This window comes from Pseudonaja textilis, chromosome 1 (genome assembly GCF_049901715.1).
Source record: "Pseudonaja textilis isolate UNSWEBS1 chromosome 1, rPseTex1.2, whole genome shotgun sequence".
Taxonomy (NCBI): Eukaryota; Metazoa; Chordata; class Lepidosauria; order Squamata; family Elapidae; genus Pseudonaja; species Pseudonaja textilis.
In genome coordinates, this window is record NC_141990.1 from 192,137,740 (window position 1) to 192,159,450 (window position 21,711).

Genomic DNA, 21,711 nt, shown 5'->3' on the forward strand with positions numbered 1-21,711 from the left:
GGTATAGTAGTAAGTGTTATACTGAAACTGTAAGTACTCAGTATATATATCACAAAACATAGAGAGGAGTTCCATCCTATCTATAGAAATATAGATAGGTCCTCACTTACTGATTACAGTGGAGACTGGCAGCTTCATTGCTAAATGATGTCATAAAGTGTGACACCATATTATGGCACTGGCATAATTCTGGCTACAATTGTCAGGTGTGAAGGATGCTGTGGCAACTGCAATTTTTGACAATAGGATGTAAATGTCATTGTTCAGTGAAGGTGTATCTTTGAATGGTTGCTGAATGAGTGGTCAGTAAGTGAGGACTGCCTGTATCACTATAATACTTAATTGAAATAGTAGATTAATAATTTCCATGGAAAAGATGCCTTCGGCAGAAAAAGAGCTAGTCACAATAAATAAAAATAAAGAGTTTTTGAAAGAAGTTATCTGAATGCAAATTACACAGCTTGTCAGTAGATTTGGCTTCATTTTAATAATTACATTGTTTTCTGCAGTGATTTTTTTTTAGGTTACTATCACATGCTGACATTACCCAGATTATTTTTCAGTATTTATTTAATATATTTGCTTTCCATCTGTGTCGTGAATGCTTAGATTATCATTGATACATATTGGATATAAATTACCAGAATGAAGCGCTGTTTAACTTCTAACATCAAATGATTACAATGGAAAAATTAATAGCAAAGATGGTTGTGTGTTTTTTTTTTCTTGAACCATTAAAAACAAGTTAACTTATGGGCTTTCTGGAGACCGTTCACCAAAGGAGCAATAGGGTTTGCTATTAAATCTTTATTAAAAAAAACTTAGTGCCAGTTCCATGGATAAAAGCAATATAATTGGAAATAAGAAACCAAAGGTGGTAAAAATGATCATCCTTAAACTCTTTGCCATGTATTTGGGCCAGCACAAATATTAAACATCTGTACTACAGCAAAAAGATATGAAAATCCATATGCATTTGTATAGCTTCAGCCAAAGCCAGTATGAGCTCTGCAATTTTTGAATGAACTTGTCATTGTTATTTGCAAGCTGGAAATCAATTTTCTGTAAACTTGACCAGTGCTCTTATCCTTTCAGCAACTCTGGAAGAAATCTATCTCTTACAGAGCGGGTTATGGGGCAACGAAAGAGGTACATACTTATATCTCTCCCATTGCAATCACTGTCACTATTCTTAGGATTGTGGTTATTATGCAGAGCTTCTGTGCATTTTCTCATGATATCATTTTTTTATATATATATATTTGCTCAGTTTCATGTAGTGTGAAAAGGTCTTTTGGGTAAATATGGCATGGATATTACAGGAGGGGAAAAGACAGCAGGAAGTCACTTCAGAAAAGAGAATAATATTAGGTGGGGAGGAAATCCTGCAAAGAGGCACCTAAGATATATGCGGAATTGACCAATTTGGTCTAATATAAATATCACAGAGAAGCGTAACAAATTGTGTAAATGTATACTTGCATGAGTGGGAGGAGAAGAGCTGATATTTCCCTCTTAAGAATTTGGGGAATACCTCTTTGGCCTGAGAAGCAGGGCAAAGAGTTTGGGTTAGGTTTAGAGCTGATGGAACAATTAGAGTTTGAGCCACAGTGGGCATCTTAAGTTGTCATTAGCATATTAGCTTCTCCTTGGAAGATATTATTATTTATAATAGTCATTTTACTAATCCCATAACCTACTCAGAACAATATTGTATAAACATTAAGTACTTGGGAAGAAAATATTGCCAGGAGGATAGTGTTGCTTTTAGATAGCAATATGTATTTTATGATATAAAAATCATCGAAGCTATGTTAATCCAATAGGGATTAACATAGGGGGCACGGATATCATACTTTTATTAGGAAGTGGCTGACTGTCATTTATGAGCAAATTTACAAAATTCATCTTTTTCTGAAATATGTCTTCCGCTATTAATTATTTTTTTTTTCATACATGAATTATTTTTGGTTGTGTTGTGTTGTGTTTTCCACTGCTGCTGGGATGCATGAAAGCCCAATGCGGGTGATTAACATTGGGTGGATGGGTGGGTGTTCTAATGCATGCAAGTTGCAATTTGCTAAAGCCAACAAGGGAAACCTCATGAGCAGTTCCTACCAGACTATTGGCTTGGTTTGATTGTTTTTATCTGTTGTTCTAAATTTGGACACAAATTCGGAGCACACATTCCCAGTGAATAAATCATCCGTCAACTTAAGTTGGTGATCGTGGCAATCTTCCTTAGAAGATCTTCCTTCCTACTCCAGATAGTTAACTCCCAATTCCTTATCAGTTTCAGTCAGCGGGTTCAACAGGTATGCTTGTTAGGAATAATGCGAGCTACAATACAGCACATCTGGTGCACAAGCCTACCGTCATGCTTGCACTAGCATGTGTAATAACTTGCCCGTGAATGCTTCTTGATGGAATAAGACATTGGTTTGGCTTCTGCTGTAGGAGATTCCTCGATGGCGGTTCTTTCCATTGTTGCCTGGAAGACTTAGATATGTCCGTAGTATTGAGTATCTTCAACCTTCTTTGCACCTGAAAATTAGTCATTTTGCCTCCCAACATAAGCCCTGCCATGTGTTGGAGAGGTACAGGTAGTCCTCGGTTTACAATTCATTTAGCGACAGTTCAAAGCTACAACAGCATTGAAAAATGTGACTTATGACCATTTTTCAGATTTATGACCACTGTAGTATCCCCATGGTCACATGAACAAAATTCAGATGCTTGGCAACTGGCATGTATTTATTACGGTTGCAGTGTCCCAGGGTCATGTGATTACCGTTTGCAATCTTCTGACAAGCTGAGTCAATGTGGAAACCAGATTCACTTAACAAAGGTGTTACTAATTTAACAAGTGCAGTGATTCACTTAACAGCTGTGGCAAGAAAGTCCATAAATTCACTTAACAAATGTTTCACTTAGCAACATAAATTTTCGGCTCAGTTGTGGTCATCATAAGTCAAGGTCAACCTGTATAGGTGGGAAGATTATAATTGATAAGTTACAACTTTATGAAGGAAGGAAGGATTTTGTGGATTTGTTCTTAGGAAAACAGAAATGACAGGGTTTTCCTGTGTTCCTAATAGTTTATTAAAGTAATGCCACAATAGCTTAGTTCCATAAGTATGCCAGAAAACATACTTTGGTTTGATGCAATCTGTGAATATGGACCCTACCAAGAAGAGCTAAGTTTCCATTGCTTGATAGAGGTTACAGTCTGTATTCAACTGTAGTAATTATTACAGTTATTATGCTTAGTAGCATAGTATCACGATCCCTCAAGACTTTCTCTCTGTGTAATGGCACTCCTGGAGATAGGGAGCATGTGTTATACTCTGAGCAACTCCACACTACATTTCTGAAACATAACAACTGCATCAGCACACTAAAATAAATTCCAAGAGAAGTGTGACCCTTGGGTAGGCTTACACATTACCCTGGATGAAAGGGTATCCTCTTTCTCTTTCTGCATGAGATTGTAGGCAAGTAATGGATCTGAAGTCTAGAAATTAAGTGCCAATCAAAACTTAATTTGCAATTGGACTCTGGTGATGGCACTGCGATATAAATTTGTCTGCATGAATTTACGATAAAATGTGTCTGCAGGGTCCATTCATGTAGGTTATTTACAATCTCAACAGCCATATTCGGTCGGAAAAAAATAGCAGAAAGGCTGTTTAATGCCATGATTTTCTTGGTGGTAGGGATTGGAATGGCACCGGTGATTGTTTTTCACTTCCCCAATTAATTGCACTCAATGGGTGATGCAGTGGATGCTAAAGTCATCCTGACTAGCCTTATGTTAAACACTCTGTCTCGCCTGCAGTTTTAATACGGTCTGACTGACATCTTTTGGATCTAAGTATTCCAGTTGAGGTCAAGAGGCTCCACAATCTGTTAATGTTAAAAGATTTGGTACATGATGAGTCTGAATTCTAGAACTGTAGCAATTACAGCATTATGCAAGAAAAAGTTGGTGAAGTCTTATACCTGTTGCCTTCAGGTATCGTGAGTGATTTTAATAACCTTTCTCTTAGAATCGTAACCTGTGAAAAGTTTTATTGAAGGTCAGATGAGATAGAAAAACAAGCATATTTTTCCTAGAAAGTTTACTTTCAAAAATGTTTTTGAAGAATGAATTAAAATAGCCAATTTATTAAGCTTTAAATTTACTACAATAACATGCAAATTTATAAAGCATTGAAATTTAATATTTTTCAGATATTTTATTTTTTAAGTTAGTAAATATTCAATTTTCTTATTAAGTTATAATGGTGTAACAGTATATTGTCATAATACATAGTTAATTATTTAATAGTTCATTATTACGTTTTATTTCTGAAGAGAGGACATTCTTCTGCATTTTCTGCCTCAAGTGCCAAAACAACCCAGTGCTTGGAAGAATAGTAAAAGTGGCCACTTGCCTGATGATGCAAAATATCATGGCTCAATCCCAAAATAAAAAATAATTATTTCTTATGTGTCCTTTGAACATTGTACATTTCTTTAAGTCATTACATCAAGAGGATAGTGTTCTGGTCTTAGATTTGGAATGAGAAAATATATTTTCACCAAATAAAATTGATCTCTTTAATCCTTAAATCAATATAAGGACATGCTCTGACAGGCTAGGTATTTTTTTTTAAAAATGAATATGTGACCCAAACTATCCAGAGCTGCTTCAAGAAAATCAAAAGCCAATGAGCTATATTAATTCGGGAACTAACATTGCAGTTTTTCATTGCTTTATTTTGATTTTGATTAAGAAAAGAAGAGATTATATATCCCGTCTGAACTGTAGCATTAACCCTAACTAGTGAGAATTATAATGACAAATGGAAGACATGGGGTAGCCACAGTAAGGGGTTTAAAAAAGTCAAGATGGCTACAACCCTGTGATCAAAATCCCATACTTTTTAAAAGTTTGTTGTACACAGGTAAAAAGGGGGTAGGACTTCACTTGCATATTGGACTTTCTACCTTGCCTTTTTTTTAAAACTCCCTTGTGACACCTCTGACATAAATATATAACCTTAGGTAGATAGAAAGAGATAACAGTTCATGGTGAATTGGCAAAAATACACAATGGTGCCAACAGAGCATATTGTTCCAAATTTCTCCTTTGTTTGTTTGTTTTTTAAAAAGGGCTCCAATAGAAACAGCTAAAGACAAACATAATAAACTATCTTTATTTGCAAAAAGCTGAAAGATCAGATGTTCACAACAATATAAGCACATTTTTGACCCATTTTTCCCCCCCCGTTAGTTTCAATAGAAAGTCTTTTCCCCCAAAGACAAAATGAGGGAAAGAGGCTAATTAACTGAGTGCAAAGTGGAGGAAAGAGTGCTGAGCGTTACACAAAAACCCTATTTTGCACCCACGGTTGTCTGCCCAGCCAAAGACAACAAAGAGTTGCGAACTGTACAATGGACCAAGTTTCTGGATGTAGGAAGGAGGGGAGGGAGCAAGCATCCTGATGCATCAAATTGCTTTTCTCACAACAGTATCCAGGAAGACAAAAAACAAAGAGAAAGGGAAAGAAAGGTGAACGACTGGTTGTTTTTTCATGCAATCCTCGTCCAGTCTGTTTCTGACACCAAGCTGTGGGGTTTGATGCCTTTCAGCTGATCAGAGAAACAAATAATAAAGACATCCAGATGTTTATTATTGTTGTTGTTGCCATTTCCTTTGAGCGTATTAGGATATTTGGGGCATTGGACTGAAAATAAAGGAACTGTATATTATCTTAATGCACAATCTTAATAGGGAACATAGACAGAGGCAGCAGGATGTAATTTTACAAAGGGAGAGAAAAGAGGCCCCCCCCCCCCAAATAAACTGCCTCCCCTCAAAGCATCACAGCTGTTGTTTTCAACTATTTGAAACCACATTCCATTTCTTTAGAAATAATCCTAGCATGGTTATCCAAATCTCAGATCTTGACCAGGTTATTTGGAAAGATTTTCATTTAAGTGGGTTCATGTCCCGTTCCAGTTTTGGATGGTCCCCAAAAGTTTAGCCCCCTCCCCCCCAATCCATTTCTGTGTGCCATGAAAGACATGTGGCCTCTGTATCAGATGCTAAAAGTGAACGACCAAAAGAAAGTTGAACATTAAAATAAAATTGTCAAAATGGAGAGGGGTGCCATTAGATTTGGCTATTAACAAGTTTTGCCTCAAATTGCAGCAAATCTTCAGAGGTTCTTTCAGGAACCTTTCATGGATTCTTTTAGCAAATCTTCAGAAGTTCTTATTTTGGGAAAGTTGAACATTTTCTAAATGAATTCTTATCACATTCCGTCTGATCTCATCTCCTGAGGAATTGGGTGACTATTAGCTAATTGATCTGTAGCACACACAAAAAACTAGATACTGAATAAATACATTCTTAACATCCTAGAGTACATTTAAAAAAGAGGCATGATGATTTCTTACAGCCTTTCCCTTTCTTCCCAGCCTTTCAAATCATCTGAATGAATGTTGCAAGGAAATTCTCCACTGTTAAGATTATTTGCTGTGGCAAATTTTAGCATATTTTTCACAAAATACTTAAAAAAAAAAACAAATCCAATTATAAGGAGCATGACTCAAATCTTGCTGAGTCCACTTCTCTGGAATCTGATGTGGTTTTTCCCTTCTTTTCCCATGGGGAAATAATCCTTGACTTATGACCACAATTGAACTCAAAATTTCCGTTGCTAAGCAAGACCTTTGTTGTGAATTTTGCCTCATGTTATGACCTTTCTTGCCACAGTTGCTAAGTGTATCACTGCAGTTAGTATCTGTTACGTGAATCTGGCTTCCCCGTTGATTTTGCTTGCCAGAAGGTTGCAAAAGGTAATCACCTGATCCTGGGGCACTGTGATTGGCTATAAATATGAACTAGTTGCCAAGCATCTTGAATTTCGATCATGCAACCATGGGGATGCTGCTTCGGTCATAAGTGTGAAAAACAGTCATGTCGCTTTTTTCAGTGCTTCAAAAATTTTTCACCAAATGGACCGTTGTAAACCGAGGACTACCTGTAGAGCTTATATTTCTCTATATTTGAACACTGAGACAAAAAGCAAATGGACCATGTCTAGAATTCCAGGCAATGCTGCTGATTCCCACTGGATAGCCTCTGCCTGACCCCTATCAAACCAAGCTGCGTTTGGCCAGTCAATATAATAATTAGTGATGATGGAACAATTCTGCATTATGAATGGATACCACATTAACATACCACTGTTCTATTTTAGAATGCCTGGCTTTTGTTTCATGGCCTTTCTGTTTATGTAATTGCTGATTAACATGTTTATTTAGGAAGAGAGACTACTGTATTTAGTCTTATACACATACATCCATTCAAGCGTAACAGCTTTCACCTATCTGGAGATCCTTTTTTTTAAAAAAAAGGTGCATTCTCTCCACCAGCATCCTTGCACAGACTGTTTTTGAAAAGATCCTGTCAGTTTGCCCTTACTACAGCTATGAGAAATTACTCTAGCTTAACATTTTATGTACAGGCAGTTTCGCTGTTTTGCTGATGATCAGCAACATTTCCTCTAGGCTACGTGTGTAGGAACCGGAGAAGCGGGAATGCTGCAGATGAGCTGGCTCTACGAGGCCAAATGGATGAGGCAAACCATGAACTGTTGCTCTTGTGGGCAAAGAGCTCCAATAGATTGAAACGGCCAGCTAGCTACAAAGTCCAACTTCAGTCTGGGATTCCATTAATTTGAGAGTCTTTCTCTCAAATTAAGACAAGCTCTGTGTGTGTGTGTGTGTGTGTGTGTGTGTGCATGTGCACTTTTCAGAAATATATAGAAAATTGGCAGTATTTATTAGAGCCCAGGAGTGAATGAAAATAAACACATGCAATGCATGGAGCAGCTTGCAGGTTTAATCCTTGCCATTTCGAGGTGCACTTGGACAGCTGCTGCTAGCACATTGTCAGTAATACTGGTATTGTATCAGCATTCGATTCTCACCAGCTCAAGCTTGACTCAGCCTTCCATTCTTTCGCGTAAAATGAAGACCCAGATTGTTGGGGGCAATATGCTGACTGTGTAGATCACTTAGAGAGGGCTGTGAAGCAGTATATGCAGTATATCACAGAAGTGAGTACACCCCACTCACATTTTCTAAATATTTAAGTATATCTTTTCATGTGACAATACTGAAGAAATTACGCTTGGCTATAATGTAAAGTAGATAGTAAATGTGCTGTCCCCTCAAAATAACACAACACACAGCCATTAATATCTAAACGGCTGGCAACAAAAGTGAGTACACTCCTACGTGATAATGTCCAAATGGGGCCCAAGGAGCCATTTTCCCTCCCTGGTGTCATGTGACTGGAACCATGTCCTGTGGTCCGATAAGATCAAACTTCTTTGGTTCAGATGGTGTCAAATGTGTGTGGCGGCAACCAGGTGTGGAGTACAAAGACAAGTGTGTCTTGCCTACACTCAGCCATGGAAGTGGGAATGTCATGGTCTGGGGCTGCCAGCACTGGGGAGCTACAGTTCACTGAGGGAACCATGAATGCCAACATGTACTGTGACATACTGAAGCAGAGCATGATCCCTTCTCTTTGGAGACTAGGCCGCAGGGTAGTATTCCAACATGATAACGACCCCAAACACCACTGCCTTGCTAAAGAAGCTGAGGGTAAAGTGATGGACTGGCCAAGCATGTCTCCATACCTAAACCCTGTTGAGCATCTATGTGGCATCCTGAAACAGAAGGTGGCAACCTGTGAAGCTCTGGTGAACTTTATGCCCACGAGAATTAAGGCAGTGCTGGAAAATAATGGTGGCCACACAAAATATTGACACTTTGGGCTCAATTTGGACATTGTCATTTAGGGGTGTACTCACTTTGGTTGCCAGTGGTTTAGACATTAATGGCTGTGTGTTGCGTTATTTTGAGGGGACAGTACATTTACACTGTTATACAAGCTGTATACTCACTACATTGTAGCCAAGTGTCATTTCTTCAGTATTTTTACATGAAAAGATACACTTAAATATTTACAAAATGTGATATACTGTGAGTCTAAGTCCTATTGCTATTGTATTGCTGAAAAAGATGCGCTTTAGAAATTCTTCAGTAGAGACATAAGAGATATGATCAAATCCCAGTTATTTTAACTTTACATATCTTAGCAGAAATGCATTCATTCAGGAAATGATAGTATACTTTGTCTGCTACAAAATAAAAATATGGCTTTGAAATAAGTATCATTTTTTGTGTAAGGCAGTTGTACAAAATTGGGATTTTGTCTTGCCTAAAGCACTAGCATTCATTCCACATGCCAACCCACACTTCCTAGAAGTGGTACATATATGTAGCTATATCCAGGGATAAATTGGCCATCATCTTCAGAGGCTCCCAACAATTGTGTCTTTTAAAAATCCCTTGGAAGAATATTATACATGACTGTGATCTAAAAGAACTTACATGTAATGATTTGGTATAATCGTCTGAAGATTAATAAAATCAGGTCTCGTTCCATTTTGAATCAGATCCCATTTCAAAATGGTGTTTGATTTGATCTGGTTCTAATTTTGAAACCTAAGTTTGATAGCTTGTGCCACCTCTTTTCTGTTTTCCTCTTATTATCTTGCTGTTCAACTTGCTTAGAAAACTCACCTTATCTCATGCCAGACCACAGTTTGGCCATTCAACACAGTAACTAGATCTCTTTGAAATCTTGGACTCTCAAGGTCCTTCTTGTCATTTGCTTTCTGTTGCTTTTAACCTAAAATGCCATCTTTTGAAACTTGGACCACCTGCTAAAGGAGGTGTACATTCTTCTGCCAGTGAGCTTACCTTTGAATTCAAGTCTTTCTCAATGGTGATTTTCCACAAACCATTCTTCTGGGGATGCACAGTTAATAACCTATAGCCCTGCCTTCTCTTTTACTGGTGTTATTGTTACTCTTTCTAGACTGGGCTGCCAAACTCCCGGCCCATGGGCTGGATGGGTCATGCGCTGGCCACGCCCACTTCCAGTTTAGCGGAGGGGGGAAAAGTCCTGATATGTCACATGACCCCACCGTGATATCGTGAGTTTGACACTCCTGTTCTAGACCAATGGAACGCTGGATGTCATTATATAAAAGGACTTGGACTTCCATTAATCAGCAGGATAACTCTCTAAAACCTGAATAGAATAAAATTGAATTTGTTTAGTATGGTGGAAAAAGCCAATGAAAGAAAGAGTGAGTTGGAAAATGAGCTGAATCTGGTTGTGGGCTGAAGAGAAAAAAAAATCTGGAAAATGTGTATTGTGCTTCCCTAGATAGAGGGATAGAGAGTTGGGCAGTGACTTGGAGGGCTGCCATCTGCTCCATACTTAATTTTCTCCATCCTCTTTTCCACAACCCAGAGCAGAGTGCCCATTAAGATATTCTGCCACCCTGGTCAAACTTAATCCCATTCTGTTCCATCATTGGAGTGTTGTAGCATTTATAGACGGACAGGTTCACAGAATCCTGAGCCAAAATTCTATTGGGTTTCAAAAAAAAATAACAAACAATCTATATAATTTCTTAAAGCGGCTCTTATTTTTCCCCCCTAAGGTTGCATGCAAGTAAAAAAAAAAAAAAGTTGCAACTGCTTTAAGGAATCTGTTTTAATCAGCCTCTTAAATCAGTGACTTTTCTGACTTGTGTTGACATCTGGAAACAGAAAAGCTGCTTTAAAGAATAGCAGGGAGGTGATATTAAGCCAGAAGCACTTCTTCTTCTTCTTATGGGAAGCACTTGTTTGGAGCCAGAAGCAGTACTTCCAATCATTTTTGAAGTGTATGCAGCACTGTTATTTATCTTCAGTCTGAGGTATCTTTATTATTTGCTGTATATTGCTGGGAAGTTTAACTAACTCGCATAAATGTGTACTGATGTGAATCCAGAGGCCATTTACAGAGATGGCAAGTGATAGATCTGGAGATTTCAGAGAGCTGTGATCACTGTCTTTCTTAGTTACCGCATGCTGGTACAGCGTGTTGTGTAAAATTATATGCCATGCCATGCCAGCTGAGAAGATAATGCATCCTCAGTATTGTACAAATATACATTGCTGCTGACCTTTTCTATCTGGACTTTCCCAGGATCTTTGAAAAGCCAATTACAGTGTGTTTAGGAAACACTGTAAACTCTGCTGTTGTATTCTACTGAGATAATATATTCAACCTTTAGCAAGGTGTCCCTTCCCAGTATCTCATAATGGTTACTCAGGTATTATTAGCATGGCATACCCCCTTCATTTAAAGACTAGCAGGTACCACTACAGCATTCCAAGCATGTTTGTTGACAAACTGCACATTGAAAAATTGTATTTAGAGAGCATACAAGTGGAGTGGAGATCAACAAGAACGGTGGCAATCATGTCTGCACCATTTCTCTTTCCTGTTGCATCCTCTGACATCCTCTCTCCAGTAGTTCGATCTCATTTTTCTATTCCCCTAACATCCGCGAGCCCCACCTGTCCTGGTGTCATCATGCTGTCCGTACAATACATTCATTTAAAGTTTAGAGTCTGCCTTTATGAAAAGCATTTAAATGCTGCTCTTTAGGCAGGAAGAAAACTTTAATAACAATGGAGGGGGGAAAAAAAGACCCAACACGAAAGGACAAAAAAAAAAGTGGAGGAAGAGAGAAACATTCAGAACATTCAGTTTTTACTACCCTTAAACTAGGCTGGGACAGAGGGAAACAGCTCTGCTGAAACAACAGGCTTTGGAGACTCATCCAGGAAATAGCTTGACGATAAGGACTTCCTCAGAATTACTGAGATGCAGCTGGAAGCTGTTGACTTGATTTGGTGGGGCCTCAGTTTACTTGGCAGGCAGTTCTGAACGTTTGCTAGCAAGGTAGCAACTGTCTAAGTTAATTTCTTCGATGCACAAGCTTCTATGACTTTGCAGCAGCTCAGTGAAGCCTAAACAGACGGATTAGTTTACTGAATTTACCTCTGGAGTGATCTTTCTTGTGTCCTAGACTTTATGGGACAGCTGTAAAACTGAGATCAGTTTTGTTCTTACAAAACAATGTTATCTGACCTTATGCAAACCTGTGTATCCTCCATAGCCATATTCTTAGGCCCTTCTCTAGATTTTCTTTCCCAACTAAGCATAAGTGGTGGAGATCTTCTCTGCAAAGGAATCACATGTTTATACCTGGCCCCAGCACTTGTAGTTTATATATTTAAAACGGATTTAGGGTCAAAAATTCTCCAGACTTTAAAACATACATGGTTATGTGTATATGATACAGGCACTTTGGTAGTTAAACCTGTCATAGCTCTATACTGTATTATTTTGAGTACCCCTTGCTATATCAAACATATGGTTAAATCAGACTTAACACTAAAACTAACTTGCTGCTAAAGATTCAGATTGCTATATTGCTTGCTCCAGTACTTGTTGGTGATCAATTATATATATAGAATTCAGCAACTTGGTTTGGAATATATGTATAATACAGGCTAATTTGTAGACAAATTTATGTCCACTGCGTGTTGAAAGGAGAAGAAGAAAGATACTCATTTCTGCTCTTGAACATAACACCAAACTGTCACTTAATATAAGGTTTAAAGGCTGTTTCCTTACTCCCAGAGCTGGAAAAGAGCGCATTCTTCGTTTATCTGAATGCAAGGTCAGAAAAGAAAAGTGGCATTTAACCAAGTAAGAGTTGAGTATACTATTTCTGAAGAGGCATCAAGTGTTTTGTTTTCAAAAAGTTTAGTATTTCTGAACATAAACCTGAAACTGAAGGTGCTAATAAGTTAATGAGAATAAGAAACTTGGAAATAAAAGATAGACTTCCTCCAATAGAAGAGTTGACTCCTGATGTTGGTGTGGATACTTTGGTGTAATCTTCTTAGAAAAGGCCTGTCTTCCAAAATGGTTCTAACTTCTCCATCGGGCCTATAGATTAGGATTTCCTGGTGGCATCTCCTCTCCCATCAGAACTGATTCTGTCTATCCTTTAGATCAGTCATTGGTTGGCTTGTTGCTGCCACCTGCTGTGAGAACAACTGGGATATATTTTACTCTGAAATGCAGAGAAATCTCTTTTGCCACTTTTCATAGAAAGTAAAAATATAAGCCAAGGAGGATGCATAGGTTTTCAAAAGGCAACTTTGTGATAATATAATTCCAAGTCCTCTTTTTTCTTTTTTTAAAGTGTAAAACGCTGGGTACTCTTACATCACTTTCATGCCTGACATGACGCAAAAACAATTGGTGAAATGAAAGAAGGAATTACCTTTATGTCTAGAACAGTGTAGCCTTACTGTGGTGTCTCCAAGTTGGTTAAATGCCAAAGTTTGCCCATTAAGACAGAATTGCTGCAGACATCCCCTAAGGGAATCATCTGCCAAGAATGGCTCGTTGTGAATGTTCCCTCTTCCTTAGCAAAGGACAAAATAAAAGGGGCCAATATCTGAATTTCTAGAAGAAGAGACAGAAGTGATGCTTCCCAGGTTCAGAGGACCACGCAGCTTTAGTCTTTCCAGGGATTGAATACCAGAGGTATTCAAGACAGGTGCTTGAGTACCTCTGTCCTGGAGAGATGCAATTGACTTTATTGCACATTTAATGAATATTCCAGTGTTAAAACTAAATTAGCTTTTAAGAAGTGTCCCCCATTTTAAGAAGTGTCCTCACAACCAGTTTATACAAAACCGGAAAATACAATTTAGCACAAGCAATAGGTTAAGGAAGCTTCCAGCCAATTATTTCATGACCGGGAGAAGGAAGAGGGAGGGAAGGAAGGAAGGAAGGAAGGAAGGAAGGAAGGATCTCAACTTTTCCAGTATTGTTTCAGCCATCCATAAAACCACTAAATCTAGAAGCATAAGGGGATGTTGATGCTGTTGAAAGTTGGTGCTGTTTAAACCCTAACCTTTCCACTTTCTTAAAAGGTATCAATATGCTGTGTTTATCCTGAAATACTTTATTTCAGCTCTGTTGAATGAAAAGAATATTGCCATTTTCTATCTTCCTTTTGTTCTTTTTAATTGCAAAAGAGGTTGGCTGACACCCCTGATTCTTTCTTTGTTACCGTCCTTTAGGCACCACATGATATTAAGTATCTGGTTCCCCCTAATGACAGGTCCTGGACACTTTTGAGATTTCTTAAGCATGTGGAAAGCTAGAATGATTCCCATCCTAGTTTCAAGTAAAGTTATTCTTATTTTAAGGAAAAATACCAGCATTATTCACAGATGATTTGAATTTTGAAAAAAAAAAGTATGCAAGCACAATAACATTGCATTTATTTGTATAGATCGCTTGCCTATTCTGTATGTTACTGTAGCTTATTTTATTGTAGTACTGGCAGTTTTGTAGCAGATGATTCTATTTTTCGGTTATTGTTAATTGATGTTTCTAATTGTTATTTTTAAAATGCTATCATAGGTGAAATAAGAGTTTTGATGTAAATAATGTTTAACATTTGCTGAAAAAGGATGAAAAAATGCATTTTAGAGTACTCAGTTTTAAAAGCTATATGCTTCTTGTTTGTTAAGCTTCTTTGCTATGTTAATTTTACTAGAAGAGATTTCATTGTAATTGAAATAATTATAAAATACTTAATCTTTTTCCTCATAGTGTTTTCCCTTTGCTTTTTTTCTTCAAAAAGAAAAGTTAAAGCCTGTATTTTAATGACTGTTAAACCTATAATGAAAAAGTTTAAAAAGTACATAGGGCAGCAACAATGCTGTGAAATAAATTCATTAAAATCAATGTTATTCCAATGAATACTAATGGTATTATTAATGCTTGGATCAGGTTTTTTTCTCTGTCTTTGTGATTATTCAGCTTGTTCTCTATTGAATCTATATCCTTGTTAATGAAAGCCTCATATTGTGTGCATATAGATTGTCTGAAGAGTCCTTTCATTCTTGCCTGCCTCCCTTCAAATTGTGAGAGTGCCTCTGGGTTTCCCCAAATTATCAGATGAGGATATATATTCTCTCTCTGCCTCACATCCCTGTCTGAGCCTTTTTGAAATCGTAAATATCACCTTCCATAAAGTTAGGAAACACCCATAGCAAAAAAAAAAAGAAAGAAAAGAAAAACCACTTTTCCAGTTAGGAATAAAGATTTATATTTAATTGTTTGAGGTCACATTGATACACAGATACAAAACATCTTCTTAAGGACATTTCTAGAGCTGAAAGTCTTGGTTCTCCTGCATTATTGTTGGTCCACAAGGGTTAATATAAATGCACTGCCTATCCTTGAATTTCAAATGCGCTCTAAAATTAGAAGACTCACTATCCTTCTCTAGTAGGCTCTGTAAATCTGTTAAGTAAGACTCTGAAGCCAAGCCTTTTCTGAACACATCTGGAGGTCTTCACATGGAGGACCTGTTTTAAAATGTTTTGGTCCCTCATTCTTCTCCCATTTCCATTTTTTTAAAAACAAAAATGATCTGTTCAGAAAAATGTTGTGATTTCCATCTGGTGGATGAAAGGATGACTTCCCTTCATAAAGTAACCCAGGGCTGTTCGTCTTTTCCTGTTATAGTAAAACCCAAACTCATTTCTAGTGGCTTTTGTTCCTGTAATTTTCATAGACAAACGCCATGTACACAAGGTACATAAAACTACAATTGTTGCAGCAGCTGGAGTATATAACGTCTTTTCTCTCAGAAATTAACCCACACTGTCCAGAAAGTCAAAATGGTGTGAAATTGAAAGTGGGTCCCAGGAGTACGTAACTCACCAACAGGACACTGGCAAATGATCAATTATTTTCTGGACTGCTATACAGGAGCCACAGTTCATATTTTTAGGACCTCTGGGGAAAGGGGAGCACTGCAGCATGCCTAGAGGAAAAGTACTCTAGTACTATCAGTGCTGTTTCTTTATGGAGCACAGATTCCTTTGCTGTTGAAAAAAGTGGGTGCTATTTTTGGCCAAAGTGAAATGAGTCTGTTTGCAAGCCAATATTTTTAGCTCCCCTGTTACTCCATCTTGATTTGTTTGCCCATCTTCCACATTCTAAACAAAGCTAACAAAAATCTAACTATGTGTATCTTTGCTAGTAATTAGAAGCATTTCCTTGGCAACAACTGCATTTTTAAAGACCTGTTTTACACATTCCCTGTGGTGTGGAGCGTTCTTGAAGTGGCATTGAGTAAAACATACTTGTGCAAAGACACTCTTTCCATAGTTCTGTTCTCAGAAAGTTTTACTTCTGATTTGGAAAAGACTGAAGTGTATAGGTTGCATAGGTTTGCATGACCTAGACAAACAAGAAGTTGATGTTACATATCTGAATTAAATCTCAAACTCTTTGTATTAATTGATGTCAATAGATGCTTTTAACATTTTAATAGTTGTCCCTTATTACGAGGAATGGAAATTTATTTAGGATGCTTCCCATTCAGATGAGCCAGTTCTCAGTCTTCCTGAAAGATCATTTATATGAAGTATACAAAAATGTAAGCAGATCAATAATTAGAATGCAATAGGAACACACCACACAGGTTACCTTCAACAGTGTCATATCATTGATCCATCCATGTTACTATGCCACCATTCCCTCCAAGCATATTCTCAGGATCTGAAGAGAGTAGCAGTTCACATTTGATGTAGATAATCAATTTTCAATTTTCAACCTTTAAATTATGCTGTTTTCAGCCATTAAATTATGTGGTTGCCTTATATTATAAATTATTTCGGATCAGAGGCTCTAAAGCAGGGGTCCCCAATCCCCAGGTCATGGACCGACATCAATCCATGGCCTGCGAGGAACCAGGATGATGTGATAGAAGGCAAAATGTGAAATCATCCCCTCCATCCATGGAAACCCCCCTCTCCAGGGAACCGGTCCAAAAGGTTGGGGTCTGCTGATTTAAAACATACATGTCCAACAATTTGGCTTGCCTGGGCTGTATTGAATGAAGAGAAATTCTCCATTGGGCCATCAATAACTATTTTTATTTATTTTTTATTATCTTGTGGGGCTGCATTACCAGCTTTCCAGAGTTGCATGTAACTTGTGGGCTACAGGTTGAACACTCTGATCTAGAGGAATATGATATGAGCCCATCATATGAACCAGTCCATGCCTACTGATCATTGGGCTGTTATCTATACAAAAAGGATATTATGATAACAGTTCGATCTCTCTGTGTTCAAATCTATCGTTTTGAGCAATTCTGTTGGTGAAGATATGACTAGCTCTCTATTCTTTCTTGTCCATCAGTCGGTTACCAGTCCATTCTTTTTATTAACAGCTTCACATTTTCTGTTCACACATTTAATATCATTTACAATTTAGCTGTCTTGAACACTGGTTCTTCTCCTCAGTTCTCTGATATTATGCACTTCACGTTTGAGTGTTGAATGTATGCTTTGAATATTAGATTCAATTCTGGATGAAGGTATCGCTTAAAATTTTCAATAAGTAACACTGAGACAATCATCAATACTTCATATTTTGTAAAAATGCATGAATACACCTTCTATTAGGTGAGATTCTGTTTGTCATTAATCCTTTATCTCCTAATAAAACTCTTTTGCTCCATTACTTCATTCTTTCTTCTATTAAAGTAGAATCCTGTAATAAAGGGATTGAATTTTGGTTTTTCTGCATCCAAAGAAGATATTTTATCAGTGATTAGCAGTTCCTAAACACCATCTTGGACTAGAAAATGGATGTGTGTGTGTGTGTGTGTGGTGTATTAGTGGTAAGATTCAAAATTTATTACTACCAGTTTTGTGGACGTGGCAGGGGAAGGACACTGCACAATCTCCATTCCCTCCCCACCCCACAAACCTGCTTTCCAGCTCTGTTCTCCTGTGCAGGGCAACAAAAGAAGACCTAGCCGATCATCTGGGACTCGGGAAGCAGAAAATAGATGAGGGTGGGGCCAGTCAGAGGTGGTATTCCAAACTACTCAAAATTTCCACTAGCAGTTCTCCAGACTTGGTCAGAACCTGCTGAATACCTACTTATGCAGCCTTCTCAAGGCAAAAGTCCCACAAAATAATTTACACCATTAAAAAGGTGCAACACATTTTAAAATCTCTAGAACATTCTCTATTAAAAAGTTTACTATTCTAACATACCAATATGATATCATAAATATCAAATAACTGAAGCTAGTAAGTTACATTTAGAAATTTAGATTAGGATCTCCTTGCTAAGTTAGACATGCCTGAATTCAATGTCACTTCTTTTGGCAGAAGAATTGTTTTCATGTTGAAAAGAAAAGTGCGAGATCCCAATTCTGCTTCCCTATCTTCCAGGTCTTCAGTCAAGTATGCCACCTCTACGTGGTGGATTTTTCTTCAAGTGCCAATGTGAAGAAAATCCTGATAAATAGTTTATCTAGTCATTTTCTTATACTTTCCAGATTGCCATTTTCTATAGGATGAGCTTGAACAGTGTTTTCGCTTTGGAGGAACCGTTGTTAAAAAAAAAAAAAAAAGTTTCTTATAGCCTCTATTCAGAATTCCACATAGCACAAAATACTCTTTTTATTTTATTTTTTACCTGTTGCTGCACCTTCCCAATTTGAAATTAGGAGTTCAGATCACAAAAACCTTTACCCTTCGAGCCTTTGGCCTTGCAATTTAAAATAATAACTCTGCAGGATTGCTTTTGCTCTTTCTACTTTCAAACCTGCCTTCATTTTTCTGCTATATCTATATTGTAAAAGCTTAACAATGCTTTATGGTAGAAGAATGAGTGCTACCAATTACAGGCAATACCCTTCGTTATCTCTTCCATATATTGTGTTTTCACAAAGCTGATTGACATTTGCTTTGTTAAAATATCCAAAGGGGTGTGTGTGTGTGTGTGTGTGTGTAATTAAAAAACTTTGATATAATGAAATATGTTTAGCTATATCAAATAATTGCTAAATCTTCAGACTGAGTAAAATTTAATCTGAAAGAAGTTGCCTCAGCTACCAAAATAAACCAGATGTGAACATAAAATATTTGGTCCTCTTTATGATCCTTCAGGTTGCATTTCCTTTAACGTGTATCCAGCAGGAAGGACTTTACTAGAATCAACGCCTTCTCTGTGAGCATCTGCAGAACGCCTTTTTCTTCTATGCCAGCTGTGTTGTCTGATATAATATCCTGTAATAGAGGCACAAAGCAACAGTATGAAGAATGTACTGGATTTGATTGATTGACTGATTGATTGTAACACTAAACGTTTACAATTTTGATAACTTCCTGAGATTTGTCAAGAAAAGAGTTCTATATCTTTATTCAATTAGTTCAATATTCTCCACATTCACCTGCAACTGTTTGCCAAAGTTTCAGACCAGGTTTTTTCTAGTCCTACCTGGAGTGGCGAAGAGTTAAATCTGAAATGCATGCATTTAAAGCAAGTACTTTGCTATCAACTATAGTTCTTCCCTTAATGTCTAGGGAACATTGTTGAGCATGTCCTAAAGAAGAACATTGGAAACTAGCAAATGACTTTGCAATAGGATCAGAGGAAATTACTTGGCCACATTTTGGAGCTCATTGAATTTTTTAAAATGTAGACAAAATGTTCCCAAACCATTTGCCATCACACATTCTTTTAGTGTGACCTTAATGTACATACCTCCCCTAAAAATCCACTCCCCCCAAAAAACCCAAATAAAATTTTATTTTTGAAAAAATGAAAAAAATGAAACTTGATTTTTAATAAACATATAAAAAAATAAAAATCTTCACACCTTCCCTGGACTCTGTATCTCCAAAATGAAGGTATTGAGAAATCCTATTGTAGACCAACTACTATTTTCATTAGCTAATATTTTATATTGTATACATTCTCTTCAAATTGCATGTTTCTGGAATTGTAGATTTCCTTTACAGTGCCTTTTTGCACAGTTAATAAAAATAGCAGCAAAAGTCTGATAGTTTTCTTTCTCTCTCAGTCTCTTGGAGTAACCATCAGATCTTCCAAGATAGTTCCCAACCAGAACTTGGATGCATTTTTTCATGTGTGTATGGTTTAGATCAGGAAGATGCTGTGGGCTGAGAAGGTGAAATGAGTAACCTTTCTTTTATGGATGCTCTAACAAAAGAAAAATACTGAGAAAGCAAATCACAGGTCTCCCATATTTTATCTAAGTTAGGTTATCACAGTGTAGACTTGTTTGCCTTCAGCAGAATTATTGCCTCTCATTGTAGATGTTCCTTTAACTATTACTGGTTGCTGTTTGGGAATACATTCATCATCAGAATACTGCTGTACAACATCCTTGACCATTAAGGCTGTTGGACAAAGCAAGGGTTTTGACCTCCTGCTTGTTTCAGTACCCATGGAATTCCTCACATCTTCCTGAACTGAAAGGGCAATTAATTAGTGCATATGTGAACAAATACAAATGCAGACATACACAGATGAAGTAGTTAAAAAGGACAGGTTTCATCTACATTTATTTGTATGGCAAGAAATATTCTTTATTTGTGAGACAAGCATGCCAACAGGAATCTCCAAATGTCCTTTAAGCAAGGTGAAATGGTCTGTGAGAATAACCTTGGAAGACAGGAGAAAAAAAAACACAGGCTTGACAACCGTAGTGCAAAAATATTTCATCCCACAGAAGGTGCGGGAAGCTTTTCAGAACGAAATAAAAGTTAGAGAGGGGGAAAGCGGTTTGAGACTTGCAAAATTCTGTTACTATAACCTTACAATAAAGGTAGCGTTAGTACTCACAATTTGTGCTTCTTGCCGGGATTACCTTGAAGGGCTGATACCAATCTTACAATCTAAAAACACTTATCTTTCGTCTCTTCCTCCTGTCTCCCAAGGTTATTCTAGACCACAATGTAAACAAGGAGAGAACAAGTCAACTTCTTTTCTGCCAAGAGACACTTTTTCTCAGAGATAGTATGATGGAAGTCAAGTAGTGTGAGAAGAAGATCACATATTGTCTCCAGTATATATAAACGGGTTGGTTATCATCAGTATACTGATGATTCCTGATCCTGAACTAGCGGGGTTCCACCTAGCAGTATCATATGGATGTTTAAACAAAAGGGCATTGAGCTCTATAATTCCTCACAGGTGTTGGACCATGGACTTGATCTCATCCCCCTATTAACAGTGATTGAAACTAGCCACAAAGAAAAGAGATCTGCCATTTTGCCCCTCTCCCCAAACCACACAACTGGTCCAAAAGGCTACCATTAGCGTAGAACAGTGATGGCTAACCTTTTTTCTCATTGCATGCCGAAAGTGTGTGTGTGCGCATGCACAAGCACGCCTGCACCTATGTGCACGTGACCCCATGCCACAAGCCTCTGTGCGTGTGCGTGTGACCCACCCTGCATACATCCCGCCCCCTGCACATGCGCACGCATCTCCCATGCGCATGTCTCCCCCCGCGAATGCACGGCAGATACCCAACAATCAGCTGGCTGGCGGGGGGGCACATACACTGTGGGTCTGTTCCGGGCGACCTTTCGCGTACCAGCAGAAATGGCTCTGCATGCCACTTCTGGCACACGTGCCATAGGTTCGCCATCACGGGTATAGGAAGTTTCTGAGAGATCCAGGAGCACAAGGGTCTCCATCGCAGATCATCAACAAGTGCCAGCAGTGCTGTCTCCGTAATGTAACCCTAGCTTGAAACCTAATTGAAAAAGGTCCAGACAATGTACGTCCAACAGGAACCCTGAAGCTATAGCTCAGAATTGCTTTTCACTAATGACCTATTTCCAAAGGGAAATATA

General features: G+C 37.8%; 1 protein-coding gene across 2 annotated transcripts in view; it reads left to right on the plus strand.

Annotated features, from left to right (window-relative positions):
- Positions 1 to 21,711, plus strand: part of FIGN (fidgetin, microtubule severing factor) — a 128,407-nt gene that overhangs the window by 54,158 nt on the left and 52,538 nt on the right. The window contains exon 3 of one of the 2 annotated variants that reach the window (XM_087920058.1): positions 1,096 to 1,149. The exons of the other annotated variant lie outside the window; for it this stretch is intronic. Within the exon in view, the coding sequence (XP_087776184.1) occupies positions 1,096 to 1,149 (54 nt within the window). The remainder of the gene's footprint in view (positions 1 to 1,095; positions 1,150 to 21,711) is intronic. 2 annotated transcript variants of the gene reach the window in all.